Source organism: Plectropomus leopardus, chromosome 17 (genome assembly GCF_008729295.1).
Source record: "Plectropomus leopardus isolate mb chromosome 17, YSFRI_Pleo_2.0, whole genome shotgun sequence".
In the NCBI taxonomy this organism is placed as follows: Eukaryota; Metazoa; Chordata; class Actinopteri; order Perciformes; family Serranidae; genus Plectropomus; species Plectropomus leopardus.
Window position 1 is genome coordinate 27,986,545 of NC_056479.1, and position 16,691 is coordinate 28,003,235.

Consider the following 16,691-nt stretch of genomic DNA (forward strand, 5'->3'; position numbering starts at 1 on the left):
TTGAGGATCTTAAACAGATTTTAGGACATTTGTAGGATTTTAGAATGTTTCTAGCATTTCAGGACATTTATAGGATTTTAGGACATTTCCACGATTTCAGGACAATCGTACAATTGTACGACATATTAGGATGTTTCTAGGATTTTAGGATGTTTCAATGTTTTAGGAAGTTTCTAGGATTTTAGGTCCTATCTCTCGGATTTTAGGACATTTGTAGGATTTTAGGAGGTTTCTATGATTTTAAGACGTTTCTAGGACTTTACAAGATGAGGGACTTAGCTGTGACCTCTGTGCGGGGTGTGGGGGATCCTCCATTGACACTTTTTTGTATACTACAAGTACAAAAACAATTCTCAGTGTGAATTACTTTATTTTTATTACGAATTAGAAAAGGTCGCCCTGGCACCCTACAGAGCATCAGATTTTGTCTGCGGCCGTAAATTGAGTCTCACCGCTCTGGTCTATCCCCCGGTCTCTGCTGCACACTGATTGCTCTCCTCTCGTTCGATCCTGTTCAGGAGTTGGCATCTGGGGAGCGAATGAAGAGGCAGGCCCAGCAGGAGAGAGACGAGCTGCAGGATGAGATTAACAACCAGGCCACCAAGAAGTGAGACGTCCATCAAACTCGAGCAAAATGGCAGAAGTGTTTGTGGTGTGTCTCGCCTGTTATTGACCGTGTTTCGTGCCGTTTCCTCAGTGCTCAGGTTGTAGAGGAGAGGAGGCGGCTGGAGGCTCGTATCGCTCAGCTGGAGGAGGAGCTGGAGGAGGAGCAGTGCAACACCGAGTTGATCAACGACAGGTTGAAGAAATCGATGCTGCAGGTCTGTGGACGTAAATATACAACAGCTCATCAGCTCATTTTTTGTTTGCCTCTCTGCTTATTTTATACTCTTATTTTATTTTATGATTTTTATTCATTTCTTTACCCTCCCTTTTTTATTTCCCCACATTTTTATTTGTTCATTCTTTAAAAAAAAATTTTTTAATAAAATTTCTATCTATTTTTTTAATTATTATTATTATACTATTATTTTTTTATTTTATTTTTTTTATATGATTGAAAGGTCATCATGTTCACATGGTTGTGTATTTTGTTTTTTGTTCGTTCACATAAACCATTAAAAAGATCATTTATTTGTTCAACTGTTTTTTTTTTTTTTTGTTTGTTTTTTTCCAGGCTGACCAGATGAATGTGGAGCTCACGGCAGAGCGCAGCACCTGTCAGCGTGTGGAAGGAGCTCGCAGCACGCTGACCGTCAGAACAAGGAGCTGAAACTGAAGCTGCAGGAGCTCGAGGGAGCCGTCAAATCCAAGTACAAGGCCAGCATAGCCGCCCTGGAGGCGAAGATCGGTCAGCTGGAGGAGCAGCTGGACATAGAGACCAGGTGAAAGCCTCCGCCATGACCTTTACTCTGCATCATATACACTGTTAACCCTTTGAAACCTGGATTTACTTCAGTTTCTTGTGTTACCTTCCGACCCCTTACACAAGCGTTTAAACCTTTGAAATTTGAGCAGTTGGTTTTAAAAAAAACTTAAAAAAGTCAACAAGCAACTTGGCAAGAGAGGCCCGGAAATTGCCAGGAAATGAGGGAAAGCTGACAAGAAAATAAACTGAAAATTAGTATTTAATAAAAAAAAATTATATATATATATATATTTAAAAAACAAAAAAGAGAGAGGGGAAAATAGCTACATTTCAGCTGTTTTTCAGGTGATTTTCCATTTTTCTCGTCTTTCCGTGTACTAATTTTCAGGTGGTTTTCTTGTAACTTTTTACTAATTCCTCTCTAATTTTTCTCTTCTAATTTCTTGTGAAGTCGTTGGTTGTTGTTGCCTATTTTGAAATTAAGCAAATTGGTTTGATTTCTGTAAAAATATGACTTGAAAAGTCAACAAGCAACGTGGCAAGCGATGTCGTGCAAAATTGCAATAAATTAGGAAAACTGACAAATATATATATTGAATGACAGGAAAGAGAGAGCGGGGGTTTTTGAAAATAATTGTTTAATTATAATTATACATTTAAAGTTAATTACATTTGATCTGTTTTTTAAGTCTTTTTGTTATTGGGTTTTGTTTGTTTTTACAATTTTTTTTCTTTTTTGTGTCATTTTCTTGTAACCTTTTACTAATTTCTCTCTAATTCTGGTAATTTCTTGTGAAGGTGCTGGTTGCCTTCCTCCTAAGCCAACCTCAGGTTTCAAGGGGTGAAATAATAATAATTTAATAATTTTTTTGTTCTGCTGTGACTCAGGGAGAGGCAGGGTGCCACCAAGCTTGTGAGACGCACAGAGAAGAAACTGAAGGAGATCATCCTGCAGGTGGAAGACGAGAGACGCAACACGGAGCAGTACAAGGACCAGGTGAGGGCTTCTCCGCCGCCGTCGTCAAGCTTAAAATTGTCACATCATTTTGGCAGAAATCAGTTCATCTGACGTTGTTTTTGTGGAATTACAGGTCGACAAGTTGAACTCTCGCATGAAGCAGCTGAAGCGTCAGCTGGAGGAGGCTGAGGAGGAGGCGCAGAGAGCCAACGCCAACCGAAGGAAACTGCAGAGGGAGCTGGAGGACGCCACAGAGTCGGCGGACGCCATGAACCGTGAAGTCAGCTCCCTCAAGAGCAAGCTCAGGTGGGAAAAGAGTCCCAGTAGCCGTCATTGGTATCCAGTTGTCTTCAGTGTCAGTAACAGTCCTGCATCGTCCGCACGAATCTGCGAGCTCTCCATGAGTCTTTTTCCTCGGCAGCAGTTTGTGGTTTTTGGGAGGATAATTGATCTGCCGATCTGTCCAGAGCTGATCAGATCAGAGTAGAGGATAAGAGGAGCAGCTGCTCTTGAGTCTTGAGGGTTCCCACGGTCACGGAAAACTTGAAAAATGAAGGAAATTTTGCAATCACATTTTCCAGGCCTGGAAAAGTCATGGAATTCTGTAGTTTGTAAAAAAAAAAAAATGTCACCGTAATCTTTGGCGGATAACCTCCTGCGTCACATAACAAAACGGCAAATAGATTCTCTGTAGCGGTCGATGTAACGTAGCTCAAACACGCATTCGTTTGAAAAGAGTTTGAATCTGATATGTGTGAAAAAAACATTAAGAAGGGCAAGAAAAATTATTTATTATGGGTCCTTGAAAAATCATGGAAACGTTCAGGAATTTTATCCACAAAAGTGTTGAGACCCTGTTTTTCTGTCAGTGTGGTGCTGCAAATAATCAAACGGTGTGTATATTCCAACAGCGCTCCTAATGAACAAAAGCTCTAAAAGTAGAAAGTCTATTTGTTGTAATTGTGGCGGCCCGACGCAAATCAGCGACGGTGGGGGAATCCCTGACTCTGCAGCAGCCGTCGCCGGACGGAGGCATTATGTTTTTGGGTCTGTCTCATTCTCATGACAGCCATTTAAAAAAAACAAACAAAAAAACCACCTTGAGCGAGTTTCTTTTGGCGCAAACGTCCAGTCAAAGATGGACTGATTAGGATTTGACAGTCAAAGGTCACTGTGACCTCACAGAACATGTTTTTGGCTAAAACTCAGGAATTCATACGCTAATTATGAGAAAAAATCACAAAATGTCAGAGAGGAAAAAATGGTGAAGTGCTGACATTTTATATCAAAAACGTAACTGAGATGACGCGTTTCCATTAAGTGAAACATTCCAGTAACCATGGCGACGGATGCTCAAAACATTAGCAGCAGAGCCCTTTATTCTAGTGCACTAATTAGCAGATTTATTTCTATTGCCGTCACCACACTCATTATTTTCAGTCGAAGGTGACGTTGGCGTGTTACGGAGCCATAAAGGAAAGGCGAGCCCCTTATATTTGGGAGCGTCCACGTATGAGGGATTTCTGGGAGCTGATAGTCCACGATTTCACAGAGGAATTGTGGATTCAAAACTGGATTATCCGAGTCATACGATGCAAAAACAGCTCTTGTAGCTCCTGATGCATCATGGGAGCTAGTTCCTCCTAACAAGCACATAGCATTCGCAGTTTCAATTTGCACAATTTGAGGGTTAATAGAAACCGGCCTGCTGACATCGTAATTTTCTGCAAAAACATTTTTCGGTCCTTTTCTCAGCGTCGGATCTCAGGAACAGAGAGGGACACATTTGGTCAGATGCTGAATCGGCGACACTGATCTTGAAACTGAAACTGTTTAGATCCTCTGTGCTGCGGGGGGAAGATGTGTGCAAAGCGTCCGTCTTTCAGAATTTGTAGCTTCTTCACAGCAACTTTTGGAGAGTTTTTGAGAATGACTTTGGACAGTCAGGGATGTGAACTGTAACTGCTGCTCGGCTGGTTCGTGTTGGTCATTTTTGTTTCCCCCTTCTGTGTTTCAGACGTGGCGACCCTCCCTTCATGCGCCGCATCGTTACCCGCGTTTCCAACGAAAGCGATGAGGAGGCGGAGGCAAAGACCCCCGAGAACCCCGAGCCGCAGCCCGAGTGATCCGCCACGGTGCCGCTCCGCTCCGCAGAGCTGCATCACACATCAGACCGATCCAAATTCACACACGAGCTCACATTACTGTACCTACTGAACAGAGAGGAACAACTTTATCACTGACAATCTATGCATTCTTAACACACACACACACACACACACACACACACACACACACACACACACGCAGACGCCAGTAAACTCGGACAATCGCCATGCTGACAAACACACACACATTATTTTTTGGGCCAAATTTTTGCTTCATTTTTTCATTCTCTGGGAAAAAGAAAAACAAAAGATATTTTTGTAACGTTCCAATTGTGAAAGTCCTGATTCAGGATCTATTTTTCTAATTGAAGAAAGAGAAAACAGAGAGAAGTAAACATAAATGAAGACCGATTACTGGAAGGGGACCAAAGTTAATATCTCAATCTATAGAATTGTATTTTATGCAGATTTTTTTTTATAATGGTTAAGAATGGAAGTGCTTTATTCTGCTCGCGCTCTCGCTTCAGTTTATAATGAAGGTTTATATGCGGAAATGTATTCTATCAGTTTAGCTGCAGTTAGTACTCGTGACTATGCTTTTGGGCTTGATCATGTAACTCACACAAACACACACACACACACACACACACTTCTTGTAAGGCAGATTCACACGATTGGAGACTCATTGACGCATACTGAAGGCATTTGATTGTGACCGTGCTGAAATTTAATTTTGCACTGAGATAAAAAAAAAAACAAAAACATTTTAGCCTTGACATTATAAACCACTGCATTTGTGTGACCGTTTCAAAAAGACGGCGCACATTTAGTAAGACTGCCAACACACACTAAAGCCTTAAAATGCAGCTGGATTCTTCTGGACGGGGTTCGTTGGCTTTTTGTGGTCATGCATTGATTATTTTTTTTCATTTATCACTATCAGTGTTTTGTGTTTTTGAAGGTTAAACGGGGTGATGGGTGTCTATTACTCACAGCACACACTGTATTCTCAGAGCACAGCTTGTTGAAGGAGGAGGAGGAGGAGGTTCTTCATCACTGACCTGCGCACACCACACTGACCATACTTCGCTCCAGGTTAACCCCTCGCTGGCTGTGCTCGGGGGCTGCTTTCGGCTCACACTGCTGGGAAGTGAGAGGAATGTGTTGTCAAGAATAACGGCTCATAATTAAAAAGATCAAACTTAGAAAAACAAACAAAGGAAATCCAAAAAAACAGAAAAACTGCATCTTCTCGATTCTTTTGTAATGTTTGTCTGTCTGCACCTCTGGAATGGAAATCATGTTGTGAAATGTTGGTATTATTGCAATTAAAGAGGCTTTCTAAACTGCTACATGTTGACTTCTGCGTCATTAAACTCACCTTATATCAAATACTTTTGGTGCATTTTATGCATTTTTCATTTTCTGATCATTTTGGCTGTGTTCATGCATATGGTATCAATTTTGGCACTAATGTGTATTTTTGTTTAACCTGAATTTCCAGCTCAGCTCCTACAATAAGTCTAAAATACACCGTGGAAACTAAATAGTTACACTCAGACTGTCGATGCAAAAAATGCACCATTGAAGCCCATTCAAATTGCAGTTTTTGTCCCCACAGCCATCAAAGCTTAAAAACCTGTATTATTTTTGGGTGTCACTCTGGGCTATTGTCTTGGAATTTTTAATATTTTCCATATTTACCATATTTCATATTTGCAGAAAATACATGCTTTTCCCACTAGTTGCACTGTGACAGTAAATGTTGCTGCAAACCATTGACATATCCCATCCTGTGATCATCACAAAAATGCATAATGCATGTAGTATATTAAAAACAAATATATATTTTATCCATCTAAACATAGTGGCATCATGGCAAAATGGCAATATTTAAAGGGCTGAAACTGTGAAAATGAATTAATTTTTGATATTTATGATTAGGATTAATGGTTAAAAAATAATGAAAGCAGAAAATAATATTAATCTATAATATTTTATAAAGCTTGATTTTGAAAAGTGCAGAGCAATATGAGTGTGCGTAATATTAAGGGTAAAAAAAAGCATACATTTCCAGAGCAGAAATATGAACTAAAACACCTAAATCTGTAATTTTGGATGCTTTCTTTCCACTTGTCTGAAGTATCTTGACTGTATACCTCCAGTGTAGCCTACTATTTGAGTAGATGTACTTTTATTTCATTACTGTTTTCAGAAGTTTTGGGGTAAATACTTTAGGAGAATTGAATTTAAATCAGGTTTGAAGTCCAAAACTTGACCCCTGTAATGCGTCAGTGGTTGTTTTTGAGATGCTGCGTGTCTCCCAGCAGGGGGCGCTCACTCTCTGCATCAGAGACAATCAGAGCTGCAGCGGGTCTGAACCGGTTTCACCCAAAACTGAGCAAACACAGCAAACACGGATGGAGACGTGAAGGTGAGGGCTGCTATTCCAGCATTTTGTCTTCCTGCATCTCTCTGTCATAAGAAAAACTTTCAGATAAACACTTTCAGTCAAAACAGGACGAACCAAGACGAGTTAAAAAGTTTAACAGGCGGGAAGTAACGGTGCACTTAGTGCGTTAGTATAACTTTTAGATACTCGAGTATTTTTATTTTCTGTTATTGTTTTTTTTTTTTTTTTTTTTTTAATCTTTTTTATGAAAAAAATATACCGAGTAATTTTATAAATAAATAAACGTTTTAATTCGTTTTTTTAAATAACAAGCAGTATTTGTTTACAAAAATATACACATTAAAGCATTAATCATAATAATTTATAATGATAATAATAATACTTATTATTATTTAAGATAACTAGTAACATTTACATACAAAATATACACATGAAACCAATAATAATAGAATATTTAAAACAACTAATGATATTTAAATACAAACATAAAATATAAAATAATAATAATAATTGCTAGTAATATTTACATATAAAAAAAACACATGAAACCATTAATAATGCACAAATAATTAAAATAACTAGTAATGTTTTTGCACAAAACACAAATTAAAGCACTACTACTACTACGACTACTAATACTACTACGACTAATGATTTAAAGAAATTAGTAATATTTTACATACAAAACATACACATTAAGCACTGATAAGAATTAACAATTTTCTGCGGCTCTAGTTTTTCGTCTTTGTTGTTTTTTGCTTTGCCTCCTTTTATTTAATTTTACTATATCTTAATATGTTTAATTACACTCTAAAGAAAATTTCTTGTATTTGAAAACCTACTTAAATAAATAAATCAAATACTGAACCTGATTCTGAGCACAGTAATATGTAATTCCTAATAAAATGTGATAGTGAATTATTTTATTTCACTATTTATTTTAACTTTATTTTTCTATTCTGTACTATTTTTTGTCATATTTCAATTTTTACTTAAATTGAGAACTTTTATACCTCCTTCACCAGTGATTACGGTAGAAATGTTGCGTAAAGTTTAAAAACCTTTGGTATATTTTTAAAAACTCCTCTGTAGGTGTCAATACTAGAGTATTTTCATTTCGTGTGTGTCCAACTAAAAAACAAAAAAGTTTCACTTTTTAGAATAATATTCGCTTTGTCATAATCTCGGGTATTCAATTAAGTGGTGCCCTTTTAATAGTAACATTACGGTGCTTTGTTTAACCAATCAGAAGCCAGCCGCTCCTCGGTGGGCGGGGTTTGCCGCAGTGACGACACCGCGCGTCATCAAACAGGAACCGGCCGGTTGAGCGTCAGTGAAGAAACATGGTCACTAAAGGAGATTTTTGGGTTTTTCATTTTTCGGTTTTAACGTCGCAGCTCGGAGCTCCGTGAAAAGAGGCGCTCACATGTTTCCGTGTTTTAGTTGTTAAAGTCGGTCAGAAGGATTTACGCTGATATGTAACGTCGGTGGTGTTATTTTTTATATTTTTTGGGCCTTTCGACCGTAAAAACTGAGACAAAATTACAATGTTTGGAGCTGCTGCTGTTTGAGGACAAAGAAAAACAATTTTTTTAGTCAGAAAGACTCTTACCGAACAAACAAATGAAAGGATTCATTTAGTGGCTAAAAAATGGCGTTAAACTCGTGATATCATCCTCCAGAACATTTTAAAAAAGGTAAGCTTTAAAACAAAGTGTTTTTATTCTGTTTCTTCGTTTGATATAAATAATTTAATTATCGCACAGCATGTTTACATCACACAGTGTAACATTTCAGTCCACTATAAGGTGATTAATAATAATTATTATTGTTATAATGAGCAAGAGCACAACACAAGTTATCTTTGACTGGTTAACAATATACAATTTAAATACAAGGAATTATAATAAATTATATGTATATAGTTTAAAAAAAGTTAATTCTGTATTTTTTTAAATTAAATTATTATTATTATATTTATTTATTTTTTAAATTTTTATTTTATTTTATTTTTTTAATTATTCTACGACATCACAGGTCCTTCTAAGTCAGTCAGAATGGGGAAGGAGCGTTACACAAAAGATTACTTTTCCTTTTTGGAGTATCAATACCCACAAAATCTGTAATTTGTTATTATATAATCTGCAGAAAACTAAATGCAAATTTGATCACAAAAGACACATTTTTTTCTCTTTTACGCTTCTCTTTGGTCTGCAGCAGAGTATGTGTCAGTGATTTTTAATTAATTAAATTTTAACTTTAAAGCTGCAGGAGTGCGATTTAACCTCACAAAAAAACCCATTTGCATTCCACAAACTAAAACATTTTTCGACCCCTTTGTGCTTTTTCTGCACACATATTGCATTAGCGCTCACAGAAAAACTGGAGTGAGAAACCTGCAGCAGAGTGACGAGCACCAGATCCATCCTAATATGCAGCCTGCTGCTCTGTGGTCGGTTAATGAGTAGCTGTGTGTCGGCTCTGATGGTCACGAATAGGAAACACGGTGTTTGTCAGGTGACCTGCGTGTTAAATAATGCCGTGTGAGTGAGATCGTCCACAGCAGAGCTCTGCTCCGTCATCATCTGCAAGAAACTCTGCATGTCTGACTGGACCCGTTTCTGAAAGGCCACTTCTCTATTTTTCCTCTTTTTAGGAGAGCAAACATTTCAGAGTGACGCGTCGACAAGAGGAGGAAAAACAAAATCTCTCGTGTCAACGTCTTGAGGAGCGATGGAACTGTCTCTGGTGAGTTTTTCAGACACTTATGTGCATTTTCTTCATAATAGTTAGGTTTTCTTTTTTCTTTTTTTTCTGTTTGAGCAGAGAGATCTGCATCTTAAAGATTATTTTCATTGTTGATTATGCTGTTTTTTTTTTTTTTTTTTTTGAATAATCAACTAGTTTTTTGTCTATAAAAATGCAAGAAAAAGCAAAAAAAAGACTTTTTCCAAAGCCACAGATGACAAACTTAAATGTCTTTTTTGTGCACAACTCAAAGATTTTTAGTTTACTGAAGCTGAAAACAGCTTTTCAAAAAAAAAAATCAAACGCATTAGTCACTTATCAGATTAGTTGGCATTCATTTTACAGCTGACAACTTATTGATTAATCGTTGCAGCTCTACTTGTCATTGCACTTGTATCTCTCTGGAGGTCAGGGCATCCTGTCTGAGACGACACCATGCTGACATACAGACAACCTCCTTCTTATTTCATATACTGTGTGTGTTATATATATATATATATATATATATATAGTTTGTGTGTGTGTGTGTATAGATGTATATATATCTGTGTGTTGATAGATCGATAGATAAAATATCAAAAACAAAATGTGTTTTGTTATAAATAAACAGCCCAAAAATCACCACTGCCACGCCCACCAGACCCCATTTTAAAATGCAGCCGATTTTAAAAAATCATTTTTTTAAAATTTGGCACAAATTAATTTGATTTTCAAATAAATTTGTGTGTTAACAAAAATCTGTGTATCATACCTTCATTCACTTTTCAAAATAAAACCAGATACCAAAAAAAAAAAACCCAAAACAAACAAAAAAAATTCAAGAATTGTTTTTGGACAATGACTTGTTTTCCTAATTCAATTTTGTGCTTAAATTTAAAAAAAATTAAAAAACAATGTCAAGGGTCCTAACCTTTACCAGTTTTCCATTTCGAAAAGAAAAAATAGAAAATTGGAAAATTAAATTAATTATCTAAAATTGTATTTTTTGTTCGTCAAATCAAAATAGAATTACGATTTAAAGGTCGTTTTTAGCGACACATGCATGAACAGAGATGGCACAAGGACATTTTCTGGGCTCGGTATCGAAAATCGAGCCTCGTTATCTCAGTTTTTAGCCCACGATGTTTCTGCTGTGAATCAAACGTCCGTTCGCTGGTTATGTAACTTAATCTCTCTCCCTTTGCTCCTTCTTTGCCCAAATCCTTTTTTTATTTTTCACTGCACCCCCCTCTCTGTCTGTCCATCCGTCCCTCCGTCCCCCCTCAGGCTCACCCGGCCATCAAAGCCTTCGTGTGCGGCTCTTTCAGCGGGACCTGCTCCACGCTGCTCTTCCAGCCTCTTGACCTGGTTAAGACTCGTCTGCAGACTCTGCAGAGCGGCGTGCAGCCTGGGTGAGTCCGTGCACACACACACACACACACACACACACACACACACACACACGCACAGCTGTCACAGTTGTAAGCTTACATAACATGTTGTCTTCCACTGTGACCTCCAAAAATTGGCTTCATTGACGGGATGAACACAACAGGAAGTTGGACGTCGTGTCACTCATGATCGCTTGTTTTCTTTCAGTTCGGGCCGAGTCGGGATGACGGCGGTGCTGCTGAGCGTGGTGCGGACAGAGAGGCTGCTGGGACTGTGGAAAGGAATCTCACCAGTAAGACCGTCTTTACGCTGTCTTCTCGGTCACAGATTTGGACATTTCTAAGATTTTAGGATGTTTTTCAGATTCTAAGACATTTATAGAATATTAGGACGTTTCTAGGATTTTGGGACATTTCTCAGATTTCAGGACATTTCTCAGAATTTAGGACGTTTCTAGGATCTTAGGACATTAGTCTTAGCTCAGACCTCTGTTGGGGGATCCTCCACTGGCACTTTTTTGATAAACAAACTCGTTTTGATGCTGTTTTGTGCACTCTGCTCTCTTGTGTTTACAAAAAGTACAGTGTGAATCACTTTTTATTGTGAATTAGAGAATGATCGAGGGGCCACGCGACACCCTATTGGGGGCCAGATTTGGCCTGCGAACCATAAGTTTAGTGTCACTGTCATAGTGCATTAAAAGGCACAAAATTGAGCTTATTGATCAAAAAGCTTTGGATAAAAACATGAAACAGTTTGTCATACGTACCTAGAGAGTAACTCATATTACCCAGCATCATCTCGTACTGCCCGTTTCTCGCCTGGCGTCAGATTTTTCCTCGCTTTGACTCTCCCTCTCGTCCTCCTCCAGTCCTTTGCTCGGACCATCCCAGGAGTGGGGCTCTACTTCAGCACCTACTACTCTCTGAAGAACCACTTCTTCCAGGACGGCAGTCCGGGCCCCTTACAGGCCGTGCTGCTGGGAGGCGGGGCCCGGACGGTGGCGGGGGTCTTAATGCTGCCGGTCACTGTCATCAAGACACGCTTCGAAGTAAGAACGCACGACGCGGTCTGCCCCGGTCTAGATTTGCCCTCAGCACCCCGATACTGTGAAGTAAACCCAGCTGATTTATTTTTAAATATTTACCGATTGCATTCACAGGTAACTGTTCTGACTTTATATTAATTAACCGGCGGATTTACATTTTATTTTATATAATAGTCTTGTGAACGTGTGTTTTCACAATATTGAAATTTCTTACTTTAATACAATAAAGATAATGATATTCAATGATTTTCAGTTGAACAAGGAAAAATTGACATTAAGGTTATAAAATTATGATTTTTTAATTTAAAAATTAATGATAAATAAATGAATATACCAAGACGACTTTTCTTTTTTGGGTGATTAGCAGTAATATAATTGTATTAAACAATAAGATCAGGACATCGTCACTGTGGAAAATGAGTACTGAAACTGTATCAAATATCCAGAATTAATATGTGTCATTACATCAATATTTCCCACAACAATAACATAATCTTAACATACAATTAACATAAATAAATGAGTGAATGCTGGTGTGATTAGCAGCTGCTGCTCTCTGTATCTTTTTATCGGCGTTAGCTCTGTCCTCGTCTCCGCTGATCTGATTTTAGTTTTTATGACGACGGTTTTGTATTTAGTTATTTTATTACTGTCTTTTACTGCTTTGCCTGTTTTTAGGATGTCTGGGTACGTTGCTGCTGTTTTTTTTTAATTGTGTCTTGTAAGGTGTTCTGAGTACTTTGAATAGCACAAATGCATTATTATTTATTAATGTGTTGTTATACACCACCCTGTTGTTTGGCAGTCAGGTGTTTCATAACAGAGTTCAGCTCTTTTCCTGTCTGTTAAAAACGCTTTTGTTGTACGATGATATCAGGAACCACAATTTGTACTTCGGCGAACTTAAATTAACTTTCTGCAGAACTGCTGCTGATTAGCTGTGTGAAGATAAAGTGGGATAAGAGAATGAAGCCACGCCTCCTCTGCGTGTGTTTGTAATCCGAGCTTCTCTGTGGTTTGTTGCGGTGAGCCGGTCCGAGTGTGCGCGCGTTAATGCATGTCTGTGTTTAGTTTGTCGTGTGTGTATTAAACTGAGTGTGTGTGTGTGTTTCAGTGTGGCCGGTACAGTTACGGCAGTGTGACCGGAGCTCTGCGCAGTGTGTGTCAGACTGAAGGTCCTGCAGCTCTGTTCTCCGGTCTGATGGCCACGCTCCTCCGAGACGTCCCTTTCTCCGGGATCTACGTCATGTTTTACAGCCAGACCAAGGCCTCGCTGCCGACGGGTAAACACTCACTAAGAACCAGCACCATGTACACAAAAAAATATCACATAAACAACAAAAATACTCTAACTACGGGTCTTTGTTTGGGCTTTATGTTTTTCAGAGTAGTTGTTTTTTTAATGTCCGTTTGGATTAAATAACATCTTTCCTCCTTTAAGAAATCAGCTCGTCTGCTTCGGCCCCGCTGGCGAACTTCAGCTGTGGGATCCTGGCTGGTATTTTGGCGTCTCTGATCACGCAGCCGGCTGATGTCGTCAAAACACACGTCCAAGTGAATCCGCAGCTGAGGACACTGGAGGCGATGAGAAACATCTACATGGTAACGACCTCAGACTGTCAGCTCACGTCTTTGATGTCGTGCTGTTCGGTGTTAGTCGCATTTGGGGAAATGCAGTTTTACAGACTTCTTACCTGTAGTGCTGTTTATCAATCTAGGCTGCGTTAACACAAGGACGGCCTACTTTAAACCGAAAGTCTTTCCTTTGCGTTTTTAAAAAGACCCACGTTCATATGATAACACTGTGAAAACGATCCTCGTGTACACAGATCTGCAAAAACGATGCTGTAGTGTGCATGCCAGGCCAGTAGTAGGCGGTGTCATTTTGTAAAGACACATAATAGAAGAACGCCGCACGCATGTGCGACGTCATGGTTCTCAAAGGATCCAGTTTACACGGCGACAGAAGGGCTTTTGTTTTCATGAAATTACACTCTGGAACCCGATTTCAAAAGTTTACGTATTTAGAAAAAACAATAAAAAAATCAAATTTATTTTTAAAAAAAACTGGAAAAAAATCCCCCAAGCTTCATTTTCATTTTAAAAATGAAAATAAAAACACATCCAAAAACCTGAAATTAACAAAAATAAAAATGAAAACACCAAAATTGAACAAATAAATAAATAATAATAGTAGAAGAACACAACGCACATGTGCAAAGTGCAGACGTGATGTCATGGATCAGTTTCCATGGCGACAGAAAGGGTCACATTTTCATAAAATTACACTCTGAAACCGGGTTTCAAAAGTTTGCATTTTCAGGCCCCCAAAATGCTGTTGTCACGTGAATGAAAGGCCAAACCGCAACAAAAGTTTTAACATTTCGTGCAAGTACGGTTGCCGTGTAAACGCCATTCTAGATAGTTTTGGTGCATGAGTACTTTTTTTTCATAAAACTTTATACTTTTACTACATTTATCCGGCAGCTTTAGTTACTTTACTAATTCCGATTTTTGCAAAAACTGACTGAAACTGTCCCTTTAAATGTAAAGTCGTGGATGCATGATACTATTACTGATTATATCGTCGCCTTTCTTTGTTCCTCCACTTCCTCTCTCAGGAACACAGACTCCAGGGGTTCTTCAGGGGCGCGGTTCCTCGGGCGCTGAGGAGGACCATGATGGCCGCCATGGCGTGGACGGTGTACGAGGAGATGATGGCGCGTTTTGGGTTGAAGTCGTGAAGAGGGAAGTCGGTGAGAAGCTCGTGAAAGAAAGAACAAACAGAAATAGAGCAGAAAAGTCAAGTGACAGAGTGAAGACGGTGATGTGAAGCCGCGACCGTGGCGACGTGCCTGATGGCGTTTTTAATGACTTCAATTATTCACAGCGTCGCGATACGCAGGCTGATGATTAAGAAACGCTGAACTCTTGTTTCCTTAGTGACATAACACACTGAGATGTGGAGACTTTGCTCCTTGAAATGTGCTTTGCTGGCTCATGGCTGAAGTTCAGGAGCCGAATTTCATTTTTGATTGTTCGTCGCAACTCTGGAGAAAATATTTAAAAAATCTCCAGACACACTGTGATGCTCTCTTGTACATAAAAAAACCTGATCCTTAAGGAGCATTTGGGCGTTTCAAAAATGCCTCATTGTCTGCAGTGACGCAGTTACTCAAGACAGTGTCCCAGATTCAGCTCTGACTTCTGTTATGCACTTTAACCCCTGCAGTTGTGTCTCAGTTTTAGATCTTGGCGAGGCTCCTGAATGCCTTTCCAGTAACACAATTTTATTTATATTCTGATATTTTTTGTTTAACAAAGTATGTGCTTGCAGTATTTGCCTGTAAAAAGATTTTCCTCTCGATATTTGAAGTTGATTTTCATGCAAAGATTTGTACCTTTTTGTTCTACCTTTTTAAAGACGTTTAATGAAATAAAGCAAAATGTGGAACCTTAATTTTGATCTACCGGTTTATTTCGGTGCCAAACTGATGTCTGGCTGACCTCTGAGACGCTGCGGTGCGGATACGGCGGCTGTGTCTCATGACACACTGACTTCTGTGCAGAGGTCACTGTGACACGGCCGACTTAATAATGAGCTAGTTTTAACCCCACGTTTCATCTGTCTGTGTCCTTCTTTTGTGCAAAAAAACAGAAATAAGCTGCACAGGGCCAATGAGCAACTTGGCAAGAAGTGTTGGAAAAATTGCAAGAAATAAGTAGTTTTAGGAATATATTTAAAAAAAAAACAAGGGAAAAATGTCCAAAAAACTTTATTTCTAATAATCTTTGTTAGATTTTTAAAGTGAATTATTACATTTAATCACAGTTTTTCCAGGTCATTCCCTTGTTTGCTTTTTCTTTTTAGTTTTACTTTTTTATTTGTTTTTATTTTATTTTTTAGTTTTGTTCATTTTGGGGTATATTTCTTATAGGTAGGTATACCCCCCCCCCAAAAAAAAACCAAAGAAAAAAACCAAAAAAACCCCAAAAAAAACACAAAAGTATTTTTAAAAAGGAAAAGAAAAAAACCCACTAAAAACTCAAATTTATTAAAAACAAAAAAAAACAGAAAAAAATCCCCCAAACTTTAATTTAGTTTATATATATAAAAAAAAAATGAAAAACACCAAAATTGAACAGTTTAAAAAACATTAAAATAGAAAGAAAAACACCCCTAAACAAATGTTTATATAAATTGTTGTAGTTAATTTTTAGTCAGTTTATGCAAAAATCATAATTTGTAAAGTAACTAAAGCTGTCAGATAAATGTAGTGAGGTAAAATGTAGTGAAGTAAAAGTATTAAGTGACATAAAATGAAAATACTCAACCACAAGTACCTCAAATCTGCACTTAAGTACAGTACTTGAGTAACGCTGCTCACACTAACAGTGTGACGTACTCCGGTCTTGCCGCCCTGCAGTCTTTGTCCTTATTTCCTTTTCGATGTTATGTCACCTCTCCCGCTCTTATCTCTGGCTCGCAGCGCTCTGATAAATCTGTGGCCTTCGTGTTCTGGCAGCTGTCTGCGTAATATGTCTTTCTAATCTTCTGCGTGTGATAGTTTTATACTACACCTGAACCAGTCAGCTATTGTTTTATAACCTGTCCGATTAATGAGAAATGTAACAAAGTACATATCAGGCAGACACATAACTGTTTTTATTTCTTT

At 38.4% G+C, this 16,691-nt stretch overlaps 2 protein-coding genes across 2 annotated transcripts in view; both read left to right on the forward strand.

The window, feature by feature from the left end:
- The window catches only part of myh9b (myosin, heavy chain 9b, non-muscle), a 57,032-nt gene extending 51,245 nt beyond the window's left edge, over positions 1-5,787 (forward strand). Inside the window, 7 exon segments of the mRNA XM_042505643.1 lie at positions 519-607; positions 698-821; positions 1,178-1,244; positions 1,247-1,385; positions 2,258-2,366; positions 2,461-2,633; positions 4,345-5,787. Coding sequence (XP_042361577.1) covers positions 519-607; positions 698-821; positions 1,178-1,244; positions 1,247-1,385; positions 2,258-2,366; positions 2,461-2,633; positions 4,345-4,453 — 810 coding nt within the window. The 3' untranslated portion in view covers positions 4,454-5,787.
- Positions 5,788-8,227: 2,440 nt separating this feature from the next.
- LOC121957126 (mitochondrial glycine transporter A-like) lies at positions 8,228-15,475 on the forward strand. Its single transcript, XM_042505644.1, has 8 exons — positions 8,228-8,545; positions 9,505-9,596; positions 10,863-10,987; positions 11,175-11,259; positions 11,839-12,018; positions 13,130-13,298; positions 13,457-13,617; positions 14,637-15,475. Exons 2-8 carry the CDS (start codon positions 9,582-9,584, stop codon positions 14,757-14,759), a joined length of 858 nt encoding a protein of 285 aa, XP_042361578.1. The 5' UTR covers positions 8,228-8,545; positions 9,505-9,581; the 3' UTR covers positions 14,760-15,475.
- Positions 15,476-16,691: the final 1,216 nt, after the last annotated feature.